Here is a 17386-nt window from a genome sequence, read left to right as displayed (position 1 = left end):
CTCTGTTGTAGTTTATGCTTGTATCCTTTTATCTGATACATAATTATCAAACTTGAATGGATACATACGTTTTAATGCACATTGTTTTTAATTATGTACATCCTGGCATTCCTATCCAGTGTTTTTACTTGTTATATAAAAAACTTTAAGGAGACAGTTACTGGCCCAGATCTTCAAGCATAAGGCCAGAGGTTCCCAACCTTTTTTCCAGAAGATCCCGTATGGACCTCTTTAAAAGAAAACTAGCTGGCAAGAATTGAATTATCAGTTAATTATCAACAGTTAATTAATAAAAATAATAACATTAACAACAATGGCCAGATTTCAACTGAACAAAAAAGCTGGTTGGTTGATTTATAAATGTTACCCACTAAGATTTACTGAAATGTACAGTATTTTCTAGATATTCTTTAAGAATCTATAATTATATTTTGTTTTGTTTAATAGTTTAGAAAAGAGATGAGCTATGGTCTATGGTCAGAACAAAAACTGCAGACAACTTGAATAAAAATGCAAATCTTCTTTCTGACAGTAGGTGGTGCTTAAATAGAGGCAGAAATGCTTGAAGAAATTCACTTAAGGCTGTAAGCTTTTTGTTTCAAGAAGCTGTAATTAAAATACACTTTTATTATTATTAAAAAGATCAAATAAACTTGAAACTATGAGTGACCCCTCATGAATCTTTTGGTGACTCCTACGTTGGAAACCACTGTTCTCATCATTATAATAATTACCTCATGTGTGTTTTTTTAGATGGTTTTGGATGATTCTGCTCAGATGAGACGGACTCTACAGGGTTTTGGTGGTGTGCTGACAGAGATGGGAAGTGTGTTTGATGTCAGTCCATTAGAGGAACAGCTCTCCAATGCAGATCGACGTGTGGCAGACATGCAGCACAACCTGCTGGGACCTCTCTCTCAGCTGGAACACGCAGCAGCAGTGAGGATCTATTATCGTCCATTAATATATTACTGCCCATATCACTATAACCAGATGCTTTCTTCACTACTGTTTTCTCACTGCTGTCATTTTTGTAGTGTTTGTTATGTTATTCAGAGCAAAGGGTTTTTAAATATTTAAATGTTCATGATGATGTTCTTAGTCCCTCGACATTATATATGCAGTCAAGCCTGAAATGATTCATGCCCCTGGCAAATTCTGACTTAAAGTTTTTTGTTCAAATGTAAATAAAAGCTGAGAAATGTTTCTTTCACAATGATCCCTCTTGTACATCATCTTATTATCTTTTGGGAGAATCCTGTGTCATTTCCGGTTTAAAAAAAAAAGCGAAAAACTTTCTGATTGAATATAAGTAACTTTAAGTCAGAATTTGCCAGGGTATGAATAATTTTGTGCTTGACTGTATCTAAACAACAGCAGTTTAGATGACGTCAGCATATTAGTGATGCAGTATATCACTGAACTGTTTTCAACAAACTATTTCCCACTGAGTATGTAATCATATTCAATATATTGTACTTTACATGTTAGGTGTGCAAAAATAAGCAATATTTTCACTGCTGTAGTTCACATTATGGCCACCAGTGTTCTACATACAGTATATCCTCTTTAACTTTAAATGTATGTGAAAATCTGCTTATGTGTGTGCTTTTAAGGAAGTGGACGCTATTGAGTCAGAGGTCAAAGTCATGGAGAAAGATGTGGCCAAGATCAAATCTACACTAACCACCAAAGAGGACATCAGCCAGGACAGTCTTAAGGTAAAATGTTAATGCATTTCAAGTTCACATGAAATCAAGACTAACCAAATAGATCTTGTTTGCACACATTGCTAGTTTTGTGATGAACACTTTATCTGTGCATGCAACATTAAGAAAACAAAATTGTTTGCCCTTGTAATGTAAAATTGAAAAATTATGAAAATGCACTTCCTGTTTGTTTTTCGTTAAATTCTCAGATTGCGTCTGTCTAAGGGAATTGGGCGTGGTTAACATAATTAACCACGCCTCTCTAACTGTCAATTCTGACAGTGACTAAAAACAGAAATGGTGAGGAGGAGGAGGTGTCTGTTGGGTTGTAATAATACTCCCATAACCCTTCTCCTGATCTTTCTGAATGAAATGTCTAATTTACTACATCCAATCAGCTCGCAGTGAAAACATCAAGCCAAGTCCACTGTTTTCTCATTTAATATTCCATTTCTCTAGGAACTACATCATAATACAAAGAAAAAAATGGTTGCAGGTTCCAGTTCATGCAGACTGTAAACCAGGGGGTCTCAAACTGCTGCAACATGGGCCATTTGCAGTCCTCCCTCCGGCAACTGACGTCAAAATATAACAAGATTTGGCCCACCAAAACATATATTTTTTAATCTCTATCGATTTGCAGTCGCATATAGCCACTTGTAGTTTTGACCCCCATCCACTGGACAATTGATGTATTGTACTATATATTCGGGTTAATTTCGATTTCTCTCAGCTTGTGGTCGAGAGTAATGCACATGCAGATTATTTTTAGAGCTGATTTAAACATTGAAATATATGTTCGCAAGTGCTCTATTTTGACTAAAGCTCTATTTTTGTAAATATACAAGGGTCATTTGATTATTATCATTTTTGTACCACCTGTATTTTGTTTTTCAAACACCTCTTCATAGCTTACAAGTTATGCTTTTGGTGTAAATATGATAATTTTCATAATATTTAATGCAAATAGTATTATTTAATAGATTTAGCATATTATGCATATTAAGATTTGTATAAAAAAATGTGCATTAGTAAAATTTGACTGCTGGCTGAGTTAAACATTCATTCATTTTCTCTTCAGCTTAGTCCCTTTATTCATCAGTTCAAGAACCTGATTTCAGTTGATGTATTGTTTGTGTTTGAAGGCAACTGAAGACCGTATTGACCTGATGAAAAGGACAATAGCTGAGATCCAGAACTGCAAGGATGGTCTGTGTCTTCCTGACAAAGCTGAAAATACACTCCTAGTGTTCAAAAGAGCAGAACTACTGCAGAAACAACTGCTGGAACTGGAACAGGTATGGATATTAGTGTTAACCTTTGCAGATAAACATAGTTCACACACAATGCTCACTGTGTTTGTGTGCTTTCAGTTGGCTCTAGAATACACCATTGAGGTGCAGGAAACATCTGACCGGCCCCTCTGTACCACACTTCTAAGTGCCCCACCACTGAGTGCCCCGCCTCTCAGTGTCCCGCCTACTATCACTGAGGAAGAGACACAGGTTAGACAAAATATTGTACTACAATCTAATGATCAAGAGTTAGTGATTCAACATTGAGAATAATATGTGTTTAGGAGAGCGGCCAGATACAAATTGTGCACGTAGAGGAAGATGTGTTGAAAAAATCTGGAGCATCGCTGATGACCGTGGAGCAATCCACACCAGAGCAAAGACTCACCTGGATCTCTGAGAGGAACAGTGACACTTTGACAGAAACACAGGTGTGTGCGCATACACACAGACACACACACATACACACACAGTATATGCATTAATATATTAAAATGCAACACGGGCTCATTGTGAAAACGTACCCCTATATACATTTCTGTAGAGTGCAAATTATGTAGCCAGAGCTGCATATGGCTGCATTTCGTCTTTAAAACTAACTTTATGGGGCTACCGGTTGACCGCCTCCATCCTTGTAGACAGCTTTTCCCCTGTTACCAGTTTGCCCAGTGGCTCACCACGTAAATCGGTGGACTTGAGATGCAAAAAGGAGTTGACTGCGACGATGGGGTTTGAGTCCAAATAAATAACAGAGTGAAAACGTGGCAAGATGTGATAATGTGGTAAAAATCAGGTGGCCGTGGGTGCTTTTCTTATACTATATTGCTTTTGAAAACACTGTCGGTTGGGTTTAGGCAAGTAGGTTGGCAGGTTAATCTGTGCTTTTGAAAACACTACCGGTTGGGTTTAGGGAAAGGGGTGGGTGGGCGTTAGGGTTGGTCGGTCAGTCAGTCAGTCAATCAATCAATCAATCAGTCAGTCAGTCAGTCAGTCAGTCAGTCGACACCTGTTTCTAATGGATTGTCACGAGAACAACAGCGTTGGATAGCACTCCCAAGAGAGGTTTGAGATCTGAAAAAGCATACACAATGACACTCTCCAGAAATGTATATAGGAGTACGTTTCAATAATGAGCCTGGGTTGTTCACATACATTTGTCATTGTCATGTGATCTGCCAATGCAAACTCGCTGCAATTCGTAACTTTTTTATTTAGTGGCTAATTCATATGAATTTGTACAATCCCATTTATACAGTTTAGTATGATTTGCTCATACTCTTTGGCGACCCCTGATAAATAAGGGACAAAGCTGAAGGAAAATTAATAAATGAATGAAAGAAAGAATGAATGAATGAATAAATGAATGATGGTTGGGTTTAGGGGTGGGGTTTGGAGCACGCCTCCTTCAAAAATTTTTATTTTTCGTATTAATGAAATCTGATAAATTTGTGTGAATTAGCCACTTTTCTGCAAATATGTAAATAAGTTATGTTTATTCATGAGATCAGGCTGGATCTGCCATTCACAAATGTTTTCTCACAGGATATTAAAGTGTCCATTTCATTATAACTTACAGTTCATTATTACTGCTTGAAGTAGTTGGTCATCCGAGTAATTTTCATTTACTGTTTTAAAAATACATTCATTCATTTATTTTCTTTTCGGCTTAATCCCTTTATTAATCAGGGGTTGCCACAGTGGACTGAACCGCTAAATTATTCAGCATATGTTTTACGCAGCGGATGCCTTTCCAGCTGCAACCCATCACTGGGAAACATCCACACACACTCATTCACACACATACACTACGGACAATTTAGCCTAACCAATTCACCTGTACCACATGTCTTTGGATTGTGGGCGAAACCGGAGCACCTGGTGGAAACCCACGCGAAAACGGGGAGAACATACAAACTCCACAGTTTTACAAATAGAATTAATTTATATAAACTGCAAATATTTTTCACCTATTACATAAACTGTATAGTAGTAAATGATGTGATTTCAAATGCATCAAAAAGAAGTAATATTACAATAAATGAAAAGTAATATTATAAATGTAGTTACACAATGAATATTGTTAGCTGGCTGCTAGCTCTTTGTAACTCTCACATGGTCGCACACTGAAGCTAAGCAGGGTTGCACTGGGTCAATACCTGGATGGGAGACCACATGGGAAAGCTAGGTTGCTGCTGGAAGTGGTGTTAGTGAGAGCAGCAGGGGCGCTTAACCTGCGGTCTGTGTGAGTCCTAACGCCCCAGTATATTTATGGGGACTCTATAATGCGCGCTGTCTAATAATACACTCTCTGTGTATTCCAGAGAAAAAAAAAATTCCAGGATGTCCTTCGAAAAAGAGTAGGGGTTTAACCCCGGCATCCTGGCCAAATTTGCTCACTGGCCTCTGTCCATCATGGCCTCCGAACCATCCCCATATCATAATTGGCTTCATCACTCTGTCTCCTCTCCACCAATCAACTGGTGTGTGGCATGGGGTCTGGCGCAATATGGCTGCCGTCGCATCATCCAAGCGGATGCTTCACATTGGTGGTGGATGAGGAGATTCCCCCCAAAACTGTGTAAAGCTCTTTGAGTGTCCAAAAAAGTGCTATATAAATATGAGGAATTATTATTGTTATTATTATTAATATTAATATTATTATTATTGCTTTCTCTACAACAGTTACATCAAAGATATTACAAAGACATCATCATTCAGAGTTGTGCGTTTCCATTTGAACATCTTTTTATTATAATATAATTCACTATGTATGGAAAAGGTTGTTATTGTATTGTAACTGGTTCTAACCACATAGTAATTTAATTTGTGTTGAAAAATGTGTTTTCCTCCTGTGCTCTTTTCAATTTACAATTCATCCCTGTATCTATAAATACAGGAATAAGCTCTCAGGAAGCAATGCTTCATGTCAGGTCAATGCTGACGATGTTTCAAATTAAATGTAACTTTTGAGAGGCTCGGACCTTGTGTATGCTTTTAGGACAGATGTATTAAAATTCAGAGCTTTTGTATGTCTGCTAGAGCCAAGGATTTAAGAATCGACTTCTAATGGCTTTCCATAATTGATGTTATTAACCTAGAAACATCTTTAACCCCGTATAAGCATAACCGTTAGATTTGTTTTCTTTTTCTATATCTCAGGGTTTATACTTTTCTCCAGGCTACTAATTCATTCATTAATTCATTAATTCTCAGTGTACTATAGTAAACCCTGTGTTTATGTCCTTTGACTACTTATCCAGTGCAGCTAATGAGGTGTGTGTATATCTGCTTCTTCATTGCTCAAGTTAACGCTGTCTATGTGTGTGTGTGTGTGTGTGTGTGTTTGCATGTTATTTGTGCTTCCGCTGCGCATATGTGTGTCTCTAATGTGATGAGACAGCAGGAGTTTGAGGAAGAGGAGGAGCTCTATGAGGATGCAGGAGATTGGGAGGAAGATGCTTCTGAGGAAGACAATGACATTTATGAAGACTGTATGAAAACTGAGGATGAGGAGTTAACCATGGAGGTAATGGAGAGGAATCAGAGACTTCAGCCTTCACTCCTCCTGATGTTTTTCTTTGCTTTCTTCCTTCACTCTTTTATATGCTTGCTTTTGCCATCACAACCTTTATAGCTTTATAGCTGTAAGGGATCTTTATAGCTTTATAGCTTTTCCACCAGTTGGCATAACTCTGTGCTTTCTGGATCTTTTCTCTTGTTCTGTGCTTTACCACATTGATCACTGCCATCCTCCTCATCCTCACCTGGTTTTTTCCTCTTCCAGATTCTGTTTTAACACTTTCAATTTGATATTTTTTGGCGTTTTAAACTTCACTGAAAAGAGATTATTCTGAACTTTGTTGTTTCCAGACTATTTGATTCAATAATGGTGTATATTTCATTCTGTGTCCTGTAGGGGGCAATAGGACTTCATTTTTTTCTACAGAGGATCTGAAAAAAGCACCCTGCACGAATCAACTACATAATACCTTTAAGCATTATGCTAATTTTGTATATATTTCAATATAGTTTTTTATGTACAAAGATTAAAGGAGTAGTTCACCAAAAAGGAAAATACAGTGCTCAGCATATATAAGTACACCCCTTAGAAATCTATCTTTTAAATTCATATTTTAATAGGAAGCTGTACAATATTATATTTGTGCATAATCATTAGATTAGTCAGTACTGAAGCCAAATCTGGAGCTTACATGTATCTAACAAAATAACTTACGATAACGGTCCAAAAACTATTACAGCCAAATTTATGTTATAAGAAAAGATTAAATACAAATTTATAAAAGAGAAAAAATCAAAAGAAGCCAACATATTTTTTTTTTTGAAAAATTTAGTTAAAAATTTGTAGGTTGTTATTATTATTATTATTATTATTATTATTATTTTGTATTATTTTGCTTGAATTTAATTGTATAATTCTTCAATTTCTAAGTATGTTTGGTGACTAAAATATAATTTTTTAAAAATAGATCTGTTTAATAAGTCTGTTTTATTTAATTGGACCAATATACATTGCCTATATTCACTGAGAAATGGATGAAAATATTTATTTTCAAAATGGGGTGTACTTGATTATGCTGAGAACTATATCTATTTACTATATTACTCATTTTCAAGTGGTTCAAACCTTTAAATTATTTATAGTCTGTTGAACACAAAATAAGATATTCTGAAGAAAGCTGAAAAGATGCAATTAATGACTTCCATAGTAGGACATAAAAACAAATACTGTGAAGTGAATGGTTACAGGTTTACAACTTTTTTTCAGAATATCATCTTGTGTTTGTAAAAAGTGAAGTAGAAAAATTTTCGGCTTTGTCTGAACTATCCTTTTAAAGGTTAAAAATCTGTGTTATTAAAAATCTAAGAGTTTATTAATCTTTGTTTAACCACAAGTGATGTATGATACTGTGATTGTGTCATGGTTAAAGTGCCCCTGTTATGATTTTTTTGGGTATCACGGCTGTCATGCTGTGTGTAATCTAGCTGTTTATGAATGTAAATGACCTGCAAGGTTTTAAAGATCAAACTGCATTATAAATGGAGTTATTCTTCCCAAAAGAAGGAAGTTGTTCTAAAATGCTGAAATGAGTCGTCTGTAATTTCAATCTCCTTTGCTGTGTTTAGTGTGTGTTGTTATGTCAAGAAGACACTGCTTTCTTCTCTTTGGATGCAAGGATCTGTAATTTGGCTTGAAATGTGATTGGTAACACCAACGCCATTTCATTAATTCATTCATTTTCCTTTGGCTTAGTCCCTTTATTCATCCGGGGTCGCCACAGCCAACTTATCCAGCATATGTTTTACACAGCGGATGTCCTTTCAGCTGCAACCCAGTAATGGGAAACATCCATACATAATCATTCACACACACTTATACACTATGGACAATTTAGTTTATTCAATTCACCTATACTGCATGTCTTTGGACTGTGGGGGGTGAGGGGGTTGGGGGGGGGGGGTGTACCAGAGCACTCAGAGGAAACCCACATGAACACAGTGAAAATATGCAAACTACCACACAGAAATCCCAACTGGCCCAGCCAGTTCTTGCTGTGAGGCTCCAGTGCTACCCACTGAGCCAACGTGTCACCACAATGCCATTTCTATTGTTCATATTACTGTATTTACAAGTCCAGAGAAAGCTGACATTCAGATACAGTCATTTAATATCTGACATAGGCTGTAAAAGGTAGACCAATCACAACAAAACAGCCCATCTGACCAATCAGAGCACCATAGACTCTTAAAACGAAGGGATTTGGAGAGTGCAGATTCTTGAACAAACTGTTTCTAATACTGTGAAAGTTGTAGAAGACTTCCAAAACTAAACTGTGAAGCTTTAAAAAATACATAATTGGGGCACTTTAAGAGGTGCTAAAAGCACAAAATGAAAAACTGCCATTTAAGAAATCCCTTTAATGCAGAATGTGTTGCAAACTCTGCCAATTAACACAGACATAGTCCATATCTAGGTAATAAGTCATGTGGTTTACGTTAATGAATGTTTTTTGTCTGCAGGTTTCTGCAGATGTGGTTTCTTCTACAGAGCAGATTTTGGAGATAGCAGAAACAACAGATTCAAAGGTATTGCTTGACTGTGTCCAATAATGACCATTTAAAATGCATCATATTAAAATACATGACATTTAAATACATATTTTTCCAAAAAATTCATAAGGTTTTAAAATTTCAGTTACAATTTTCGCTTTTAATAAATCATTTACTATGACTCTTGCCTCAATAAACTCCTAATTTGCTGATTATTAATAGTTATTAAGGTAGTAGTTAGGTTTAGGTATTGGGTAGGTCTCACGTGCGGAGACTAATCTCGCACGACAAAAGTAAGGAGCCAAGTTCAGTTTAATAAAAGTATTCATGTAAGCAGGCAATAGTCAAAACGGGGGCAAAACAGGTACTGAAAAGACCTTCAAAACGTAATCGAAAACGGGCATAAGGTCAGAAACTCAGAATATAACAAAATAGCAAAACTAAGATCAGGAACACAGCAGGCAAAAACAAATAGCAAACAAAGCTAACACATGATGACTGCAAACAAAGACTCAAGGTGCGTCCCAAATCACATACCCATGCACCAATCTTCACCATTTTTTAGTGTAAATAGTGCAAGTAGTGCACACTGAAAACTCTTAAGTAGATAAGTGCACTTTAATTACCCGGAAGATGCACTTATTCAACTGTTAAAATAAAGTGTGTAACGATGGACACTTCACGCACTCAACAGCCACAGCTTTGTTCACGTAGCTGAAAGGATGAAGCTTTCTGGCGCTCATGTTGAATTACTTTATTTTGGATTGTGAAAGCGAAATTCTCCTACGAGAATGATTATAGCGCCTCCCGATGGTGAATGCAGTTTTACTCATGGCAGCTATTATTCGGTAGTTTGGTCATTTATTTTACTAATCTAGCAACCGTTAAACATCATCAGGGAAACTATTTGAATTTCCGCTTTGTAAAAACCCCATTAGTGTTCCATTTGGGACGACACTATACATATACTGTACTGTTCAATGTGTACGTGCATAAGTGTATGGTGTGACATTTGGGACACAGCTTAAGTCCTGAACTGATGTATGTGTGGTGTATAAGTAGTCCAGGTGATCAGTGATTACGGGATTCAGCTGTGTGTCAGTCATCAGTGGTGAACGGCAACTGGTGTGTGTGAAATGGCATGAAGGAAATTGTAGTTCGTTAGTGTGACATGTGTAGTTCATCAGAGATCTGCCAGGAGTGGATTGCTGGTGATCATGACAGTAGGATTAGGGATGTTGAATAACATCATACTTTATAAACCGCCAATGATTTAATGCCAATAGGCCCGCATGGAATCTGCACGTAATATGTATAGTAAGTGTCTTTTAGTAGTAATTATGTTAAGATATATTCATATTTAATAGCCTTTTAGTAGATATATTATATGAGAGACTTGCAGTGTAGTGGATCTACTTGTAATTGCATGGTAGGCCTAAAATAAAAGTTGTTATTTTTTTTATTCCATTTTATAAGTTTTTAGCTAATATACTCTCAAAATTATTCTGCATAAATCTGCATATTTTGTACAAAATTCTGTGCAGAAATAGCAAAAAATGAATCTGTCTGGCCCTGCCAATGGGCCAGGTAATAAGCCACTAGTTAATAGTGAGAAATGGTACTTAAATGGCCCGTTTTCACCGAGTGGTACAGAACGGCATGGTTCAGGTCAGTACGGGTCACCTTTATTAGGCTTGCATACACTGCCAAAAGGGTACCAATGGTTTAAAAAAAACATGAAATATAGCCCAATCAGTGCAAACCTCTCGCCTGCATCTTTAATCTTCCCCAGCAAATGTAACCTCTTGTTAGAAAGTAATTCCGTCATTCCGAGTTCGTAATAGTCCAAATAGTTCAGGCTTCTCCTTTGTTTTTTACGTGTCACTCTCACGTTTGTCCATTTCTGAAAGGATCAGATGTCAGAAGAACTTCAATAATCACACGCACATTATTATCATCGGCTCAAGAAGTTAGTTATTTCAAATAAAAACATGCATGCGAGCTCTCTGGAGAAAGTGAAGCCACTCGCACTTTTAGACGGGCTCGTAAAACAACAACAGAACACAGCAGATTTTGTTCTTCTTGGCTTTGTGGCTGTTCATCAAGACAACGACAAGGTTTGTTTGAGCTTGGGTCGACCATGGCTTGTTATTATATGAATATATTATAACGATGTAATGTCTCGGCTATGTTTTTAAAAATAGTGGTTCCTTTGTTTTCATTCTCCTGCTTGTCCGCGAGCGAGTGACGTATCTCTGTAAACCAATAGCGTTTAGCTGCGTATCTAGCTCTGCCTTTGGGTATCCTTTTCTTGTGCTAGGTACCCTTTGCAAAGGGTACCCAAAAAGTGATATGGTATGGTTCGCTTTTTTGGTACTCTTTAACAGTGGAAACAGCCATAAAAGCAAACCGTACCACTCAGTGGAAACGGGCTAAAACTAAACTGTTACCGCTTTCTTTTATTAAAACATGAATTAAAATAGTTGTTTTTTACTAATTTTATAATCTTGTAGTTTTTTAGAAAGGTCAGCCTGCATCCAGATATCAGAGTATGCAACCTCTCTTTCCCTGTATTTGCAGGTAGAAGTAGAGTCTCCTTCCGCCTCAGGAACAACCACGCCTGAAGCTTTATCTGAAGTGGACTCTATGATGGAAAGCCAGTCTCTCCCTGCAGACATGGTAACCAATACCTCTGTTACAGAGATCTCCACGTCTCCTTCCAGAGGCCAGCAGAGGTGTTTGGTCTCCTAGTTGTAGTTCTCTCCTTACAGCGCCTTCATGTCTTAACTTTACTGTAGATGCAGACCTTTCTAGTGCTAGAACTCTCTTCTCAGTGCATTTACATGGCAGATGGGTAAAAATCAAGAGTTCTGAGGAGAGGAAATCTTTAGATTCGAGACCCTAAACACCAAAGCAGAGAAATATGCAAACTGACTTTCTTTTATTTGTTTACAAAGTTCTGTCAGGACAATCTGCAGAACAAGCTAGAGAACATTTAGTTGCCAATTGTTTTATAATATCACTGTGTACACCAACACAGATGTGTGTTGTGTGGTATGATTAAACAGGATTTTATATATAGCTGGGGTGTGTGAGTAAATACCATCAATGTGAAATAAAGATAATAAAATAATATTAACCTAGAGAGACATTTTATTGAATCTCTTCATAATTGAAGTGTAATGTTATGGAAATCAACACTGCTAGAATGAGCACCTTTTCCATTGTTTTACTTTTTACTCTGTTGCAATGACAAAGCTTCGCCCACACAACCAAGAAGGTTGCTGGTGTTCAGTATTATGAGTTCTCAAAGTTTACCAAGTCTGAACCATACCTGAAATTTGCATATTTACCACTAGAAGTGCATCTAGCAAAATTCTCAATGCAACAATTTAAACTAAAATAACCATGCATTTACTCTTCAAATACACTTTTTATCACAGTTTACAGTTGCTTCAGTCTGGTCAGATATCCATCAGATATACATTATTTTATTTCTAAATGTCATTATACTACACTAGTCAAAACCTTTCATTAATGCAATCTTTTTCACATTTTAGTAGAATTTCTATATTATATGTCTTGAATTTTTTAAAGCAGGAAAAAATCTGTGTATTTTTTCATTGCATGGTATTTTGTCCATGATTTTTACTTACTAAATGCAATATTATAAAACCAAAAAGATACTAAAATCTTTTATATGGCATGTATTTTTCTGATTTTTGTATAGTAGTGTGTTTATTTGAACTTTGTCTTCTCCAAATGCAAGAAAATACAGTGACTGTGAAAGAATTGTTGAAACAGATTTTGTTGGGAGTGAAAAAGTATGTGATATTGAAAATCAGCTGACCTGTTGGCTGCTTTTCCCTGCACAGTTGCATGTTTATCTCAATTAATTTATTCTTTATCGTGAATGATTGTTGTTTACGTGACGCTTTAAAAAATAAGCTTTGATGAATGGCAGGATATGATATATGTTATTTATGTTTAGTATTTTGTCTATTTGTGCCATGTAAACGCACTGAAGGCCCCGATATACCTCAAGCAAAATCAAGAGTGTAACAATTTGATTAAAATAAATCAAACAAATCAGCTCAAAACAACATTTGCTTTGAGTTTGAAACTGGAGCTAGGAAAAGTTAGCTTGAGCTGGTAAATGGCTTGAAACTGCTCCATAGTGATGTTGTAATAAATTGGTGTGGTGCTCCGCCTTCTTCTTAACGGTTACTTCCTAACAGTTTATGGCCACTTTATTTAGTAAAATGTAAAAATTTTGGTGAGCCTGTAGCTGACAGGAGTTGCACCCGGTGTGGTCTTCTGCTGCTGTAGCCCATCCGCCTCAAGGTTGGACAAGTGATTATTTGAATTACTGTTATCTATCAGCTGGAACCAGTCTGGCCATTCTCCTATGACCTCTGGCGTCAACAAGGCATTTGTGCCCACAGAACTGCCGCTGACTGGATATTTTCTCTTTTTTGAACCATTCTCTGTAAACCCTAGAGATGGTTGTGCGTGAAAATCCCAGAAGATCAGCAGTTTCTGAAATACTCAAACCAACCCATCTGGCACCAACAACAATGGCATGTTCAAAGTCACTTAAATCACCTTTCATCCCTATTCTGATGCTCGATTTAAACTGAAGCAGATCGTCTTGACCATGTCTACATGCCTAAATGCACTGAGTTGCTGTCATGTGATTGGCTGATTAGAAATTTGCGGCAGTTGGACAGGTGTACTTAATAAAGTGGCCGGTGAGTGTATTAAGCATGAGCATATTGGGGCCTTTACTCTATATACACACCTGTGCATGTTCTCCTGATTTCTCCTTCTCATACTTTCTGTCTGATCATCATCTTGCTCCTTTCAAGTCTGAAAGAAAAATAATAAATTTCAACAACGAAAAAAAAAATTTACACTTGCCCGTCTCTCTCTTTCTCTGTCTGTGTCAGGAGCTGGGTGCATGGAGGGGGGAACAGACGGCACACACCAGTGACACACAAACATACAAAACAAACAATCACCCAGAGTCACAAGCCCCTCCCACTGATGAGGGAGTGGGCGGGGCTTTAGAGCAGACTCAGTTAGAAGAGACCCTCTGGGTGTCTCAGAACTTCAGAAAACCAAGACAAGAGCACCACACACACACACAAGAGCAGTCAGGCACACACGACACACTGATCACCCATCCGGAGAAGACAGATTCATTGGCTGCAAGCACATCTTTGGTAAGCACAACTGAATATGATAGATGATAGTGAATCTCACCCCACTGACTCAAACTTTACACGGATCTTGTGTTCAACCCACTCACCTCCTGACATTAGATGGTGTGTGCTGCATTTTATCTGCGCATCTTTTATTCCCTTGTCTTTTAACTGAAAAGTCAGTTAAGGGCTATTCTTGCAGTTTGAGATTGGAAATTGGAATTAGTTCCAGGAATAAACCTTTGCAACTAAGTAATTCCTTCAAAATAATCTTTATTAATCATTAATCGTTGAGTATTAGTTATTAACATATTGACATGCATTATTTTGTATTATTAATATTTGGATTTAATATTAATAATATTAAGTATTATTAATATTAGTAAAAAATATTAAATTTGAAGAAAAAAGGGATAGTTCACCCAAACATTTAAATTTACTCACTATTTACTCACACTCTAGTGGTTCCAAAACAAAAGAAAGCTGAAGACCATTGACTTCCTTAGTAGGAAAAACAAACACATGGAAGTCAATGGTTACATGTTTTCAACATTCTTTAAAGTATATTCTTTTGTGTTCAACAGAAGAAAGAAACTCATAAAGGTTTGAAACAATGAAAGGGTTGGTAAATGGCAATTTTATTTTTAGTTTTGTGTGAACTATTCCTTTAATAAAATTTATTTTATTAATCGTTTGTACTGTTTCACTATAAAATGCTGGGTTATTGTAATGCTGCAGCATACAGTATATTAGCAAAGCCAATATTTGGGTTAAAAATGTAGTTTAGATTTGATGTAAAAAAATAAAATTAAATTAACCCTTAAAATTAAAGTTTAAGTTTGCCCATATTTGACCCAGTGCTGGGTTAATACAAGCCAGTATTTTTAGTGTGTACTGTTACTGTGTGTTAAACTAAAAGCTAGAAAATATTACACAGAAAATATTTAAAATTAAAGCAATAATATTAATATTCTCTGCTCCACTTGTGGTTATACTTTTTTGTCCCCTTTCTTCCTCTAATCTTCATGATTTAGCAGATTGTTTTAAGCCATGCATTGTGCCTTTAAGACTTCTATTTAAATAACATTTTGCATGGAGGTTGAAAATGAACACTAGGCAGCAATAATCATTAAGATTTCTGGTATTTACTTTACGAAACACTTCCTGATTAGCTGAAGATTGCTGTACACAGAATAGCCAATTTGTTTTTGTTTTTTACAAAGCATTACAAAATTGTAACCCAATGATGAATCATATATTATCAATCCCAAGATTTGGGTTACAAAATGTCATTTAGATTTGATGTAAAAAATAAATTAACCCAAGTTTGAGTTTGTCCATATTTGACCCAGTCCTGGGTTAATACAACCCATGATTTTTATTGTCTACTGTTACTGTGTGTTAAACTAAAAGTCAGAAAATATTACACAGAAAATATTTAAAATTAAAGCAATAATATTATACATTCTCTGGTCCACTACCCTTTTTGTCCCCCTTTTCTTTCCCTCTAATCTTCAGGATTTAGCTGATTTTTTGAAGCCATTGTGCCTTTAAGACTTCTATTTAAATAACTTTCGCATGGAGGTTGAAAATGAACACTAAGCAGCAATAATCAATAAGATTTCTGGTATTTACTCTACAAAACACTTCCTGATTAGCTGACCATTTCTGTACACAGAATTGCCATTTATTTGTTGATTTACTATTATAAAGCATTGGGTTACAAAATTGTCTGTCTTTGGCCCAGTGCTGCATTAATATAACCCAAGATTTTATTGTGTACTATTACTATGTGTTAAACTAAAAGTCAGAAAATATTACACAGAAAATATTCAAAATTAAAGCAATAATATTATAATTCTCTGGTCCGCTTGTAGTAATACTTTTTGTCCCCCCTTTCTTCCTCTAATCTTCAGGATTTAGCAGATTTTTTGAAGCCAATGTGCCTTTAAGACTTCTATTTAAATAACTTTTTGCATGGAGGTTGAAAATGAACACTAAGCAGCAATAATCATTAAGCTTTCTGGTATTTACTCTACGAAACACTTCCTGATTAGCTGACCATTTCTGTACAGCGAATAGCCAATACTTTTGACGAAGCATTGGGTTTCAAAACTTCCTCATTGACCATTTCTGTACACACAATAGTGGTTGCTGATGTAAAAGTGGGCAGTCTGGTATTGAAATATGTCAATACATGAAAAGAAAATGTGTGACTGTGGATAATTACCACCAAAAACATTGATTTTCTGCACACCTATACAGTCTTTTAGTGGTTAATTTGGTAACACTTTGTTTTGATGTAAGGTTCATGCCAATAACAAGCTATTTACTAAAGCTACTTATTTAAAAAACTACTAGCTAGTGTTATTAAAATAGTACACTCAAAACATTACTTCTGTTGCTCGTTCAAACTACTAAAAATGAGTGGAAACAACATAATTCTTATGTTTTTGTTTGGACAACTTATTTTGTTTTGTGTTGAATCCATTTAAATTTAAGTTGGCTAATCAATTTGTGTTGAGACAAAATGAAGGAATTGTGTGCTTATATTAGCGTTTTGAGAGTGTAGTTGGGTTTAGCTATTGGATGGGTTTAGGGATGTAGAATACAATCATACTTTATAAATACCTAAAGCAGTTAATATATTGTTAATAGGCAGGAAATAAGCCAGTAGTTAATAGTATGAATAGTGACAAACTAAAGTACTAGCATTAAATCAGTGATCTCCAGTGACACTATTAAGTTAAATAAGATATTCTGTGACATCTTCACTCTCAGAAATAAAGGTATAAAATCTGTCACTGGGGCTGTACCTTTTCAAAAAGTGCACTTTTATACCAATCAGTTCCACATTTGTACCTTAAAGGTGTATATTTATACCTAAAAAGTACAACTGTGTTCTGCATAGTACCCTATATGTACAAAAGTATACCCTTCAGGTACAAAAATGTTCATTTAAGGTACCAATGTGCACCTGTAAGGTACAAAAGTGTATTTTTTATAAAGGTACAGCCCCAGGGACAGCTCTTGTACCTTTATTTCTGTGTGTAAGATGAGCAGACACAAGATTCTTCTTTCAAGTTTGAAGGAAATGACAATGTAATCG

The 17386-nt window shown here is 36.1% G+C and overlaps 1 protein-coding gene across 20 annotated transcripts in view; it reads left to right on the top strand.

Moving 5' to 3' along the window:
• The window catches only part of syne2b (spectrin repeat containing, nuclear envelope 2b), a 195197-nt gene that overhangs the window by 86440 nt on the left and 91371 nt on the right, over positions 1 to 17386 (top strand). For 12 of the 20 annotated variants that reach the window (XM_068213093.1, XM_073920199.1, XM_068213088.1 and 9 more), the window contains 9 exons: positions 754 to 939; positions 1617 to 1721; positions 2855 to 3007; positions 3083 to 3214; positions 3289 to 3435; positions 6405 to 6530; positions 9044 to 9109; positions 11654 to 11752; positions 14023 to 14298. In XM_068213093.1, coding sequence (XP_068069194.1) covers positions 754 to 939; positions 1617 to 1721; positions 2855 to 3007; positions 3083 to 3214; positions 3289 to 3435; positions 6405 to 6530; positions 9044 to 9109; positions 11654 to 11752; positions 14023 to 14298 — 1290 coding nt within the window. The remainder of the gene's footprint in view (positions 1 to 753; positions 940 to 1616; positions 1722 to 2854; positions 3008 to 3082; positions 3215 to 3288; positions 3436 to 6404; positions 6531 to 9043; positions 9110 to 11653; positions 11753 to 14022; positions 14299 to 17386) is intronic. The other 8 variants (XM_073920202.1, XM_073920201.1, XM_068213091.1 and 5 more) reach the window with 3 other exon arrangements.

Source organism: Danio rerio, chromosome 13 (genome assembly GCF_049306965.1).
Source record: "Danio rerio strain Tuebingen ecotype United States chromosome 13, GRCz12tu, whole genome shotgun sequence".
NCBI classification, from domain to species: domain Eukaryota; kingdom Metazoa; phylum Chordata; class Actinopteri; order Cypriniformes; family Danionidae; genus Danio; species Danio rerio.
This window is presented reverse-complemented; position numbering and strand designations above follow the sequence as displayed.